Source organism: Talaromyces stipitatus, genomic scaffold (assembly GCF_000003125.1).
Source record: "Talaromyces stipitatus ATCC 10500 scf_1105507295589 genomic scaffold, whole genome shotgun sequence".
NCBI lineage: Eukaryota > Fungi > Ascomycota > Eurotiomycetes > Eurotiales > Trichocomaceae > Talaromyces > Talaromyces stipitatus.
In genome coordinates this window covers 85,425-99,074 of record NW_002990123.1, presented here as the reverse complement: position 1 = coordinate 99,074, position 13,650 = coordinate 85,425, and the positions used below count along the sequence as shown (strand labels likewise).

The 13,650-nt window shown below is 45.2% G+C and overlaps 5 protein-coding genes across 5 annotated transcripts, besides 9 other annotated features; 1 reads left to right on the top strand and 4 right to left on the bottom strand.

The window, feature by feature from the left end:
- The first annotated feature begins 874 nt into the window (after positions 1–874).
- Positions 875–1,648: a mobile genetic element.
- A 1,834-nt stretch (positions 1,649–3,482) lies between these two features.
- Positions 3,483–4,324, bottom strand: TSTA_008320 (uncharacterized protein; the record flags this gene model as incomplete). Its single annotated transcript, XM_002488672.1, has 3 exons — positions 3,483–3,691; positions 3,719–4,083; positions 4,137–4,324. The coding sequence occupies 3 exons, from the start codon at positions 4,322–4,324 to the stop codon at positions 3,483–3,485; spliced, it is 762 nt and encodes a 253-aa protein (XP_002488717.1).
- Positions 4,278–4,511: a mobile genetic element.
- On the bottom strand, positions 4,495–5,134 carry TSTA_008310 (uncharacterized protein; the record flags this gene model as incomplete). The annotated part of the gene is made up of 2 exons (XM_002488671.1): positions 4,495–4,919; positions 4,996–5,134. The coding sequence occupies 2 exons, from the start codon at positions 5,132–5,134 to the stop codon at positions 4,495–4,497; spliced, it is 564 nt and encodes a 187-aa protein (XP_002488716.1).
- Positions 4,513–4,887: a mobile genetic element.
- A 545-nt stretch (positions 5,135–5,679) lies between the features above and the next one.
- TSTA_008300 (uncharacterized protein) lies at positions 5,680–6,730 on the top strand (the record flags this gene model as incomplete). The annotated part of the gene is made up of 3 exons (XM_002488670.1): positions 5,680–5,889; positions 5,959–6,139; positions 6,192–6,730. The coding sequence occupies 3 exons, from the start codon at positions 5,680–5,682 to the stop codon at positions 6,728–6,730; spliced, it is 930 nt and encodes a 309-aa protein (XP_002488715.1).
- A 32-nt stretch (positions 6,731–6,762) lies between these two features.
- Positions 6,763–6,788: a microsatellite.
- Positions 6,789–9,170: 2,382 nt separating this feature from the next.
- Positions 9,171–9,689: a mobile genetic element.
- On the bottom strand, positions 9,435–9,934 carry TSTA_008290 (uncharacterized protein; the record flags this gene model as incomplete). The annotated part of the gene is made up of 2 exons (XM_002488669.1): positions 9,435–9,674; positions 9,731–9,934. 2 exons carry the CDS (start codon positions 9,932–9,934, stop codon positions 9,435–9,437), a joined length of 444 nt encoding a protein of 147 aa, XP_002488714.1.
- Positions 9,671–10,000: a mobile genetic element.
- A 14-nt stretch (positions 10,001–10,014) lies between these two features.
- Positions 10,015–11,877, bottom strand: TSTA_008280 (reverse transcriptase, putative; the record flags this gene model as incomplete). The annotated part of the gene is made up of 2 exons (XM_002488668.1): positions 10,015–10,791; positions 11,311–11,877. The coding sequence occupies 2 exons, from the start codon at positions 11,875–11,877 to the stop codon at positions 10,015–10,017; spliced, it is 1,344 nt and encodes a 447-aa protein (XP_002488713.1).
- Positions 10,186–10,854: a mobile genetic element.
- Positions 10,775–11,167: a mobile genetic element.
- Positions 11,173–12,087: a mobile genetic element.
- Between the last annotated feature and the right edge of the window lie 1,563 nt (positions 12,088–13,650).

The window sequence follows — 13,650 nt, the reverse complement described above, 5'->3', positions numbered from 1 at the left end:
GCACATTATTGAGTAAAGCCAGTCATTGTCTGCTTTGCTCTTTGATTTGTTATATTCCTTTTGAAATTTCTCAATATGAAACTTTGTTGGAAATTTCCATTGTTTCTATGCAGAATTTGTCCTTCAGTTCAGTCTTATGAGGACTATGGTGATCCTGCTTTTCTTTTCTTCTCCATAGGTCGTCTAACTCGTCTTGTTAGAGTGAATTAAACTTTCACCCAGTTTACTTCTGATTCCCTGTCTTTGAGTCGTACCTATTACAGAGCTGGAATGGAGAGATAGAGAGCTGGGAAATGACAAAATGTATGTGTCAATTTAGCTGGCGTGACTCATCACGGCAACCCTATTGTGCTGTTACACTACTATATTCGCTAGCAATCCTGATTCTTGTATACCAATTTCTAGCAGCTTAGAATTAGGACCTATTGACAGGAATAGCCTCACGGAATTCCCTAGTAACATGCGATTACCCGTTTGGGACAGCGGTGCCGTATTGGGACTAGCTTAAGCGCACATAATAGAAGTGGCCTCATTCTTCTCTTCTGCTACTGAGTAGAGACATCCAGCTATATTAATATAGCTATTCACCATGATATCGCGTCTTGTCAATTACGAAAGCTCAGAGGATGGCGTTAAGCCATTACCTAAGCTATCACCTCCCGAAGAGCCTTGTAAACTATATACTCGAATCCCTGCTCCTTCAACTGATTAGACCTTCGAGACCTAGGATGCTGCTATGAAATTCCTTAATAGCTTCACCAAGACTTATGGATATGTGTTGGTCACAAAGAGATCCAAAACGCCAAAAGAAGGTAGCCCTATTCACCGAGTTTATCTTTAGTGCAGCCGCGGAGGAGTATATTGTGAGCGTACCAATGAAAAGACACGTGTCAGAGAGACAAGCACACAGTGTATAGGATGCCCATTTAGACTTGTCTTGCGCCATGACAAGCACGCAGATTGCTGGCGTCTTGATCTTACAGATCCGAGGCATAATCACCATTCAGCAACTAGATCAACACTTGCTTCGTTACGCCATGAAGAGATAGAATCTAAGGAGACTCAAATTAAGTCTTATTTGGATTCGAAAATGTCAACGAATCAAATCTTATCAACCCTCTATAAAGATAATCCAGAATCGATTATCAAGCCAAGAGATATCTACAATAAGAAAAGGAAACTGCGAGATGATTTCCTTGATGGCAAGACACCAGTCCAGGCCCTTATTAGTGTTGTTCCAGATAATGGTGATTGGATAATCAACTATGGAACAAGTGATATAAATACACTACTTGCTGTATTCTATATGCATAAAACTTCACTCAAGATACTCCACCAAAATCCTAATGTTCTATTCATGGATTGTACCTACAAAACAAACCGATATAAGATGCCGCTCTTGGATATCGTGGGTTGTACAGCATGCAATAAGACGTTTTATGCAGGATTTAGCTTTATATCAGATGAAAAGGAAGAGAGCTACAAGTTCATCTTGGAATGCTTAGCTGAGGTCTATGCTCAAGCAAATCTCCCGTTGCCAAACTGTATCCTGACTGATAAAGATATGGCCTTAATGAATGCAATCCCCACTGTTTTTCCAATGGCGGACAATATCATCTGTCTTTGGCATATTGAAAAGAATATTCTTACATATGTCCGTCTTATTCTTACGAATGAAGTGCCTCATACAATCTATTCTGGAGATCCAGCTGCTGCAAAGAAGGATGTCACACAGTACAAGACTCATATTGAGTCAAAGTGGAGGAACTTTTTCGGGTCATTCAACAAGATTGTGTACGTGAAGACTGAGGAGGAGAAGGACGAAGCGGTGAATGCCTTTAAAGCTAAATACAGCAGTGATATCTGGCAGGAAGTCATGGACTACATTAATTCAGAGTGGATTAATGATAACATCACTCAACAATTCCTTCATTGCCATCTCTCAGACGTCAAGCATTTTGGCCAGCTAACCACATCCTGAAATGAATCAGCCCACTAGACACTAAAACGTGACCTTCAAGTCTCTACAAATGATCTCCTGGAGACATTTAAATCATTTAACCGTACTGTGACCCGTCAACATGTTATAATTAAGCAGACTCACAAGGATGATAAGGTACAGTATCAATTTCGCTTCCGTCAAAGTCTCTTTCGCATTATACGCGGTAGAGTATCAAGTTTTGCGCTTGGGAAGGTTCTTAATATGAAGAATGACTTTCTTGGCCCGACAAAGAAGCCATTTAACCCAGAGTGTTCTGGAATCACGAAACGGACCATTGGTATTCCTTGCATTCATATAATTAAGCACTGTATCGATAGTGAGGAGCCACTACAGCTATATCATTTCCACCAGCACTGGCGGTTATACTTTTCCGAAGAGTTACCTCCAATTGATCCCCGTACAATAGTGCTTAACCTGGCGGTGGTCCAAGGTCGTGGTCGCCCCAGAGACTCAATCAACCATCCAACAGCCTCTCAGGCTATATCAACACAGGATTCTTCAACACGGAGAGAGCTATCAGCATTCGAGCATGTCATTGCGCAGGGGAATCTTAATACTGGAAGTCGAGGCCGCAGGGGCAGGGATCGTGGGGGACGAGGAGGATATTCAAGTCAAGCTAGGGCAGAGAGCATTGTGGCCAACAGTCGGACTGCTAGTAGAGGAATGGTCTCGCAGGATGCAACCGCAACAGCTTCGCAAATTGCCTCAGAGGGTCCAGTCAGACGGAGCCAGTGATGTGGACGTGGCCAGCCAGCGCAGTGGCTTGGCGATGAGAACGAATTGCTAGGATATTAGGGCTTAGAGATATGCTAAGCAACGGCTCTGGCTCGGTGGAACAGTGTATTATTAGAATCATTAAAATAGCAGTAGGGGATAAATAATGAATCAAAATAGAATTTACTGGGACGGTCTAATCAGGGTTGCTCTAAACCGCTTTTAGGGGGGGTGTGGCCTGATCGAGCCAACGGGGTGTGGCTCGAACATAAGGGGGTGTGTATGGATCCAACTGGGGTGTGGCTGTATCACCACCCTAAAAAAAAGGAGCTTGATTCCCATACCTACGCGTAATTACTGAAGGCGGACGCGTTCTGAGGATCTCATAAATCACTTTGAAATGGGTGACTGGGCGATAACTACATACAAAATAATCCCAGCAATTGAGGGCTCTATCATAGCGGAACTCGAGCGGTATTTTTTTGCGGGATTCGCGGGCGTATTTGAGAGGCCCTATTATCGGCTGGCGCAACACTGACCTCATACACTAGAAGGTTCTGTGGTTGCGATGCAGAAGAAATCTACTTGGTTAATTGTCGACCGGATCCCGTCGGGATCTTTGAATTGCGTCCCTGCGTGTCTTAAAATCCTAACCCTAACTCACGTACGTTCCACGTATATATCCAGCTAGACACCCCCGACTCCCCTGTCTTTCTTTGGAGTCAGTCGTAATATTAGGAATAACTTCAATATTACCAGGCTCACCCTAGTAGGGCTGTCGGACTGCCCTTGCCGCAATCACGTGCTTCGTGATCCAGGACCCGGCTAAACCGACATTTTCCTTTGCTGTGACAGGCTCCGCAGACTTCTTCTTATCTTTATCGACCTGTTCAATATCATTTAGAGGCTGTATGGCGGCTTGTTTTGTGGCCTTCTCCTCTTCTTTCTGACGTCTTTTCCCTCTGCCTCCTGCATCTACACACTCCTATAATCTATTAAAACCCCTTATTCTCTTCCGTTCCTCAATCAACCGTTGTTTTTCTTCCTTCTCCTGCTGCTGACGTATCTTATCCTCCTCTTTAGCTTCTTTAGCAAGCCGTGCAGCCTCTTCATTCTCAGATTGAAGGTTGCGTGCTTGTTGAATCTTCTTAGGGCTATAGAAGATTTCATTACCATCTTCTGGTGTTTGAAGACGAAGCTGTAAAGGCTTTCCACGCTGCCCCTCCTTCTGCTCATTCCGGAGAGCATTTTCCAGGCCTGTGTAGCATGTTTTGACAAGGATATTCTCTGTGGAAAGACGCATTATCGTCTCATGCAGTTTCCGGACTTTTACGTCATAAACCATTGGAAACAACTTGCTCCAGAAGCTTCTCAATGTGACTCCAGTCTTTTGCCTTCAAGATAGATTGCGTTGACTCACTAGAAGAAGGTCTTTCTTCTTGTTCCCTGTTTCCTGGTGAAGCGTGCTAAATTAACATCCGGATCCCAAGGATTTAGACCAACAGATTTCCACGCGCTGTTGATATTTTTGACTGAAACAGCCCTAATCCAGCTTGGCCAAAATAGCGAGAAAAATCCCGCTTTGTAATATGGTTTAATCCTTGACATCATGCATAAATTGTTCCAATTTGTCTCTGTATGCTCGAGAAAGAGGGCCGAAAAGACTGACATCAAGAGATTGCAAACTATGCGTTGAATGAGGTGGATAAATAGCCAGGAGGGTCTTGTTGACATCACAAAAGTTTATAAACTTCATACTGACGTGGGAGCCATGGCCATCAAGAATTAGAAGTCGCCAACGCCCTTGCTCCTTCTCTTTTTTCTTTTTCAGGATCGAATAGAGTTATAAGCCACGCGTAGCCAAGCTCATCTTTTGTCCATCCACTAGGCGACGATGGAAAAAGGTAGTGATGGTCATCAGGCTTAAAATCCTGAAGCCACGTATCTTGCATATCTCGAGACACGGCCTGGTAAATCAAACCAGGTGAAAGAGCTGTCTCATCTGCACAAATACAGGCAATTGTAGTAATCCACTCTCTATTTCCATCTTGAATTCGTTGCTGTGGTTCTCCCTTCTGATACCAGCGTTGTGAAAAGATTCTTTGGCCTTTTGATAGTGCTCCAATGAGAAAAGCCTTCTCATTCATATTGTACATATTTCTAGGTTCAATCTCATACTCCTCAATTTTTTTTCGATCATAAGCTTGGAGTATAGTGCGTACTTATAAGTAGAATTAGCCCCTTTGCGTGAAGCGTCAATTCCAGTTATATAGGAATACATAAGCACATCATCAAGTCTTGAGATAAAGCGGTGCGGTCATCAGGCTTATTTCCAGTAATTTCTTTTGCAAAATTTCGCACCATTGATTGAGATGGTGGTAATCCACGCTCAGCGTGAGATATTGATCCGTTTATCATCTCTTTTGACTACTGGTTGTTGAGAATTCGTTGCTTTTCATACTGGCTTTGACGAGAGCCCTGTACATCTCGGTAACGTTTGACGTTATGACAACGTCGTCCGGCCAACACCATGCTTTTCCGCTATTTAGTATAATTAATCTTTCTCCTGCTCTCAAGGATTCTATTTCTACAAGATCTGCTTCAATTAACTCCATACTGATGGTATTGAGGTCTATCTAAATCTATCGAAAAAGTCGGTGTATAGATGACACCGTCCGTCAGGTGACTTGGAACGGTACCTGGGTGCGCCGTTTACCCGTGAAACACGTTAATAACTGCAGTATGGATCCTATTACAATGATGAGAGGAAGCCTTCGGTGAGCGAATTGTCCACAATTGTGCGACGATCTATTCGGGCCGAGAGCGTTGATCCAATACAGACATACCACTTCGATCATCCTATATGCTCGATGCTGTTTATATAGCCTACTAGTTAACAGGAGAATGCACTGTGGAGAGAGCGCAAATTTATTGTTATATTAAGTAGAGATATATACAATAACATGTCGTACAAAGACAACAACCCCCTCCCTTCCCTAAAGTCCAACAACGTTGTTATTTCGATAGCAGCATTCGAGACCGGATGGATGAAAATCGATGCTTCCCTGGCAATCGCCGGTCTGAAAGGTGAATTCAACGCGACGTCGTGGCGATTCTTCATGCAACATGCTCCATCAAATACCAAGTTTTGGTTTGATCTTGGAGTAGCTCATGTGAGATCTATGCCTAATTCCCCAGTACTGATAATGAGTCGGTTATGCAAGCTAATTCTACTTTCATAGGATCTCTCACTATATCCTCCCCAAATCCAGCGCGTCCAGCATAAAGTCTTTTTCACTACCCCGGCCAAACGTGATCCAGCTCAAGATGTCATTTCAGTAGGGGTTGACCCAAAGGATGTGAAATACATATTTGTTAGGCATGATGGAAACTACAACGGCATTGTTATCTCAATGTTCTTTAGTTCTCAGCTAATATATGCCTAATCATGCGCACTGGGATCATATATTTCCAGCATCCGACTTTTTCCCCAATGCAAAAGTCCTCTGTCACGAAGATACCTTGAAATGGACATCCACAACATGGCCAACTGATCCCGAAGGCGGTTTTGACGGACGCATATGGAACAAGGAAGAATTAGTGCTGCCTATTGATGGCATTCCCTCCCCGGCTACTGCACCAGAAAAGTGGCAGACACTGGGTCCATTCAAGAACGCCCATGACTTTTTCGGTGACGGTAGCTTCTGGCTGATTGATGCTCCTGGACATTGTCTTGGAAACATGGCTGCTCTAGCTCGCATAAAACGCAAAGACGGGGTGATCAAATGGGCATTCTTGGGAGGTGACTATTTTCATACACCAATGTTCATCAGTTATCCCGATGCTCCTTTTGGCAAGGGGGTCAAGGTAACCTCTACCGATTCTTTCCATGAGGACGAAGAACAGGCTAGGGAAATTATCAGACAAGCAGCAGAGTTGAAGAGAGGGGAAGGTGAAAATGCATTAATATGGCTTGCGCACACTGATGTTCTGGAGGATGCATGGAACTTTTGACAAATCTTTGGGCAAGTAGCTTTTATCCTGATTAGGGCTAGGGCTAGGTCTAGGGCTAAAATGTGTTGATGAGTTGTGATCTTAACATTTCACACACCCACGAGGGTGTGAACCAAATGACTGGCAGATATTTGTAGTCTTATACCAAATCATTTCTACTATAGTAATACTCGACTGTTTTCAGGCTGATAACACACTTTTATTGATGACCTCACGCAGTCAAGATAGAAAATGTGTATAGTTTGGCCGCAACGGGTCACGTGTCGCTAAGGTCTTACGCGTACTATGTAAACCGTTAGACCGTAGCGCCAGAGAGGGCCCCGTCCGTGCTCCCTCGCGGGGAGGCAAGTGTCTTTGTATTGTAATGGCACTATGAATCTATGTGGAATCTGCTGCGAACTCTAACTCTAAGTTAAACTCTAAATGGATTTCGCGTTTATGAAACCCCTTTTTCCGTTGTGAATTACAACTCGCTACATTTACACTATATATTTATATCCTACACCTTTTTAACTCTATTACACCACATCAATGTTACAGAGCTGGGTCAATAGGGTAAAACGCATGGCATAGAAAACTAACAAGACGTGAGCTGAAGAGAAGAAACTAATCTACAAGGGAGCAAGCCCATATTTATGTCTACGCAGGGCCTACTCCAGGGCATGCTTCCTGACGGAGCATGCCTGCTAAATTCGTACAAAGATCTTAAACAAAGGGATACAAGAAAACCACCAACAAAGCCTTTAGTGAAGCTATTACCAAGATGGGAAACTTATAGAACAAAGATCCTCAGAGGTGTCCTTGGTGTCGTAAACCCTCACCGCCTTTGCCTGCTTGGCGGTGCCGCTGCCTAAGGCAGACCTCTGAGTCAGATCCGTGACAATCAACAAACAATATTGAATATTCTAATCAACCTTACATAGTACACCAGCGGAACCAGCGAAACTAGTGGAATCCACTACTGGCTGTTGGAACGCAATACGCTATCCCTAATTGGGAATCCATCATAATACTAACATGAAGAAATTTCGAGAACTAGATTCACATACTGACGAGATATAGACATCCAATCAGCTTTATATGCCTATGTCTAGAAGGTTCGACTGGACGTCATCTCATGATCTAGTTTGTACAGGACCTCACATATAAAAGAGGTCAACATTCCTGACAAGTTTTGTATTAGGGAGTGTGCATCAATACATAGAAATTCTCAACTCCAAGTTCTTATTATTTGCCTATATTCCGTATCCATCCTAGCGTAACCGAGCTCCAACACTAGCTCTGGAACACGTGACCTTGAAAACCCTACTTCATACGTGATAATCAAATGAGATAACTCTCTCTCTCTCTTATCAACTCGCTCGATTCTGGCCACGCCTTGCTCTCTCTTCTATGTTATTAATCCTATAATGTTTCTTCTCATCTATAACCATAATTTTATTTCTATTGGTTTTGCTACGGTCTGTGACGGCTTAGCCCAGGCTTCCATGGGCTTGGCGCTGCACGTCCCTTATTGACTACATATGTTAAACATATACCGTAATAGATGGTAATGAGTGGTAACTTTAGTATTTTATTAGTTGGTCCAAGCGTCGTAACATCTATTAATCCCAAAATAGCATTTTAAATTACACTAGCGCTAACAAGATATCATCCACCCCCCGGGAAGATACTGTCAGATAACCGGGATATCCGGCGATGTAGAAGATAGGTTATTTGATCAGGTCATCCAGTCACCTCAAGCTACCTACACTTCAGCAAATAAGGAGTCGTCTTCTTATCAGGGCTCAATATAGCCCTCAAAGTTTACCCCTCATGATAGCTCACCAAAGACCCCGCCAAAAGTGTCTATAAAGGACCCGGCATTGAACCTGATGTATTAGACAGGGACAGAGAGACCTCAAAAAATATATACAATCTTGCTAGTCACTTCTTTTCTTTGATCCTAGTAAAACACTCTTCAGGATTGGCCTGGAATAAACCGACTAATCCGACAGATATCACGCTTAGAAATAACCCGGTCAAGACCAACTCTCCCGGCTTGGTGTTGCTTAGCCGACACCATCCGAAAGTCTCGACATGTATCCGTATCCCAGTTTTGGAGAACAATAACAACAGCAGATAAACGAATAAATAAAACGTTGAAATAACAAGGGAAATGTAGGAAATACACAACGAGTGATCAATCTAGGTTCAGAGTGACATGATGCGCTTTGCCCGTTTCTGTGTCAGATGCGTCGAGTAGCCGATTCGTACGAGTCGAGCCGACACCGTTGCTCTTCATCGAGATGATGTCGCACTCACTGCGAGCGCGTAGTTGGGGGATCACGTGGCGAAACTGCGTCAATAGACCAGTTCGCAACACAAACTCAATGCTCTGTCAAACCCACCGAGGCTCACTAAGGAGATTCCGGTAGTCTGTTTCGCGTGCTTCTTGCCGGAGGGTCTCCGTACGTAAGTTCGCGTAGATAGGGCACCGTACGAGGACGTGAGCCGTATCCTGATTTCCAAGACCACATTGATATTGAGGCGAGTCTTCGATTCGTACGCTTGCTAGGAAGCTACGTAGCGCTGATTTACCTGTTTGTGGTTGAATCAACGCTGAACTCCAAACCTGTCGTAGGCCATCATGTAGCTGCAACACCTTCTTCGTTGGCGCTTTGACTATGCACTAGAGATGCCGTCCATGCTCGGTGTGATCCCATTAGTCTTTCCACCGGTTCACGAAGCCCTCCCGTAGTCTTTGGTGGCACACAGCAACGAGGATAGTTGACTGATTTGGGACGTATGAGATCCGTGCGGCGTGTGGCATGGCCTGGTTGGGTGCATTGATCCGGGCTATGCGAGTAATCTCTCGTGTGCGCCATGTCGCCTCGACTGCGGCACGCTTCGCAAGCTGGTCTGCTTTCTCGTTGCCTGGGACCCCTTCATGCTCTAGCACCCACTGTAGTCGTAATGCCAATGAGGTCGGTTGTTATGCAGGAGGCCTAGGTGTCGTACTATCCGTCGGAGGATATACTGCCCTGAAGACCTCCCTGGCTGGTGTATGGCGCGTATCGCAGCTTGGTTATCCGTATAGATCGTGGCTTCACGTGTATCTTCGTTGTGTGGTGGGTTTTGGAGTGCCGTGTCAATCCCCTTTAGTTCCCCTGCATAAACTGTATGTGTCTCAGATGAGCCCACTAGCTTGTAGGCCTGCCCCATTGTTGGTGAATAGACTGCTGCTCCAATCCCATTGTCGAAACCACTTCCGTTGGTAAAAGCCTGTATTGTTGTATCTACAATTAAGGATGTCTCGATGGCCTTATAGCCTCCTTGCGGGTGTCATCAATCCTCATCTCTGGTGAATCTATAAAGGGATGGATTGTCTCGATATGCTGGCAGGTGCCACGTCCGAGTTTACAGTTGATAGCCGTTTCCAGCCGATGGAGCGGCGACGTATACGGGCCGTTACGGTGGGCTTGGCCACGTACGCTGTGGAGTGTAGGTCGTAGTGGTGAGGTCATGATTTGCAGACAAGCTTCCTCAGCTACTCTCGCGAGAGTAATCTCTGCAGGTGGCACATGGAGGCAGAGCTTTGAGGCTTGTCGTAACGTACGCTTGAAAGCACCAGATATCCGGTATAGAGCCTGATACGGGATTGATTGGACAGCTTGCTCCGCGACCCGCTGCGCACCAACGAAGCCTCTTCCACCGCATACGTACCACGTGGAGCACGCGTACATAATCTGTGGTTGTAGAACAGCTGTATACATCTTCCGTAAATAAACCAGAGGCGTTCCCCATGTCGATCCTGCGATTGAACTTAATCCTGCCACCAATTTAGCAGCCTTCTTCCTCATCTGCCGTACGTGTGCTCCCCCAGTGAGATGGGCGTCGAGCTGGACATGGAGATATTCGATTGAATCCCAAGGGTTGATTTCTACTACCTTGATTGTAAGAGGCACATCCAATCTACCCTTTGGCTTCGGCACCAGCTGGTGCTTCCGCCAAAAGTGGGTAAGATGATATTTGGCAGTTGCAAACTTGAAAGCATGGGTCCTCTCCCCACGCTCTACAACCTAATGCGCTTGATTAAGTATACGGCAGTTGGCTGCGGCAGAGGCCCCGTGAGCCATGGATAAAGATATCGTCAATATAGCCAATCACGGCCACTTCTGGACACTCGGCAAGTATCTTCTCAATAATTTATGCATTGAAGAATAAGAATAGGACTGGTGAGAATGGGGATCCTTGCCGGATGCCTGTATTAACTAAGAATTTGCTTATATTGCCCTCTAGAAGCGTAATTGATGTGCGGCGGTTGCTTGAAAAGCTCTCAATCCAGCCAATTACGTCCTTTGGCACCCGGCGCTTTCGTAGGTCGTGTAACAGCCCTATATGATTGACATTATCGAAGGCTCCAGATACGTCGAGTGTAAGCCCTGAGGCTACTCGGGAGCCTTCCTCCATGCGCTATGGGTCTCTTCTAGTAGGGGATAAATCGCCAGCTCGCATGAGCAGCCGCGACGTCCCCCGATGTGTTGCTTCGGTAATAATCCGTATGGTTCCACGAGATAACTAAGGCGTCTCGCTAGTACTAATTCCAATGCTTTCCCAATTGTGCTCAATAGTGCGATTGGACGATAAGCCTTCGGGTCGGAGTAGTCAGGCTTGTCAGGCTTGCGAAGGATAACTGTTGTGGACCTTCGGAAGTGGTCAGGACAGTATTGTTGACAGAGGCATGCGTTAAAGAGGTTGACGAGATAGCTCTCCACAGTAGGAGGTAGCCGTTGTAGAGCTAGATTTGGTATTCCATCTGGTCTTGGCGCTTTATTGGGCTTCATGTTGTTTACCGTGGTGCGAACTTCGTCGAGTGTGATTGGTGGCATCTCGTATGGTTTAGGATATCTGTATTGTGGCCCGATATCCGATAGATCTATCTCCAGAGGCTCTGGGTGGAGCACCTCTCGGAATAGAGCTGCCTTCTCATTCGGGGCCGTGTAGTTCGTGTCGTTGTAGTGTAACGTCGGGGTAAATGCGGTGCGTGGTATGCCTCGGTTGCGAACCCAGCGAGTAATCCTTAAAAAGCCGTCTATTGACTCTGTTGCTTCCTCGATTCTTTGACGGTGTAGATCGCGTGCCAGTTGATTCGTGCGTCTCTTCATCTCTTTCCTAGCCTCTGCGTACTCCTCCTATGCCTGATCTGCATTCGTCCGACATGCATGCCGCCGACACCTAGAGACGTGGTGTTTAAGCTTTGCTATCTCTGGGGTACAGCCAGCGCATGAGTAGATAGTGGCCTGCTTAGTAGGCGTTGCTTGCTCCGCTGTCTGATTGATTGCATTAACCAGGTATTGAACTGCGTTGTCGATTGAATTCAGGAGACGAAGCAGATGAAGATCAGCCACTTACGCAATCTGTAGCTCCGGAGCGAGAGCGTCGAGCCAAATTACCTCAGCTTTGGTACGAATATTTGCAACCACCGGCAGTGTATACGGCGAGCTCTTATGGAACGCTTCGAAGAGCCTCTGGAGCATTGGTCTTCTGTTAATCCCCAGCGTTACTGTACTTATCGCAACTCTATATTCCGCCTCGATGACTACATGGATAGTACTAAGTATTATAATTATAAAGAGCGTGGTTCTCGTGCAAATAAGATAACACAAAGCTATTATGGCTGACACCAAGAAATGGGCTACCACGCAAGTAGCTAATATCCCACACAGGTTTATGTTTATACCAACTGTCGATCTCTTTCTTGCAGAATCGCTTTACGAACTAATTGCACAATCGACCGACCTCCTTTGCACACCGGAGACGTTGAAGTCTAGTATCGGTTCCTGGTGTTACTGGGAAAGCAATGGGGAGCTATTACATAAAATGCTGAAGCAGAGCTCCTCTGAACACCGCTCAGCCATGAAATTTACTTCATCCCAAACAACTACTCAATCTGGCATGCTGCCGCCACAGAACTTAAGCCAGTACAATTCACAATATACTACACAATGCGAGACTGATTCATCCCTTCTCACCATGTTATCTCCCTCAACACCAAGTCAGAGCAATTCTCAACTAATTTCCTATGCTACACCATCTCTGTCCTCGATATCACCCACACCTTGATCGGTGATGAATCGATCCAACGTAAAAATCGGAGTGTGAGCTGGCTCATCAGGCGCTGGGTCTGCCACTTGATTTTGGTTAAATAAACCCACTTTCTTCCTAATCAGAGTGCCAAAATCTGCAGCGAACAAATCCCTGGGGATAAAATCTGCATCACGACCGCCTTGCTTTTGCTGCAGCGATTGCAGTTCGTGTAATCTAGTGTCCAGTCCGAATATGTCTAAAGTTACCTCCTTCGTGGTGTGCTTAGAGCGCACAAATCGGCTGGAGAGATGGTCGATTTAACTCTGCAACTCAATACAGTAACTGACTGTCAATGCAGTTCACCGGAATAAAAGCTCAAGGCTCTGCGTCGAGGCCCGTCGACTGACCATAATCCGCTTCAATTCCAGATTCACGAACTCGTTCAATCGATCGATTTCATACCAACTATCATAGCCCCTCGGATATTTACGAGACTGTTGACAAGAATCGCGTTTTGAAGTTCGATTGATGCGGCTTCAGTTCCAGTAAGCCAGGTCATGTATAAGGATAAGATGCAGTATTTGATCTTATTCCCTTCAAGAAAAGAAGAGCAAATCGGGGGTAAAAGTCTCCGCATATGACCGTTATCACCATATGGAATAGCCTCTATGAAGGTATAGTAAGTTTCCATATACTAGATAAATCGTTTATGACCATCAAATATATGGTCAATTGTATCGTAATTACCATCAATGCGGTGGCGTCGGCATCTATAGATTTGGCTTCATGCTCGGCAGTATCCTTCTTTACACTATCTTTCTTCTTCGTAGCATTCGTCTTATTTGATATCT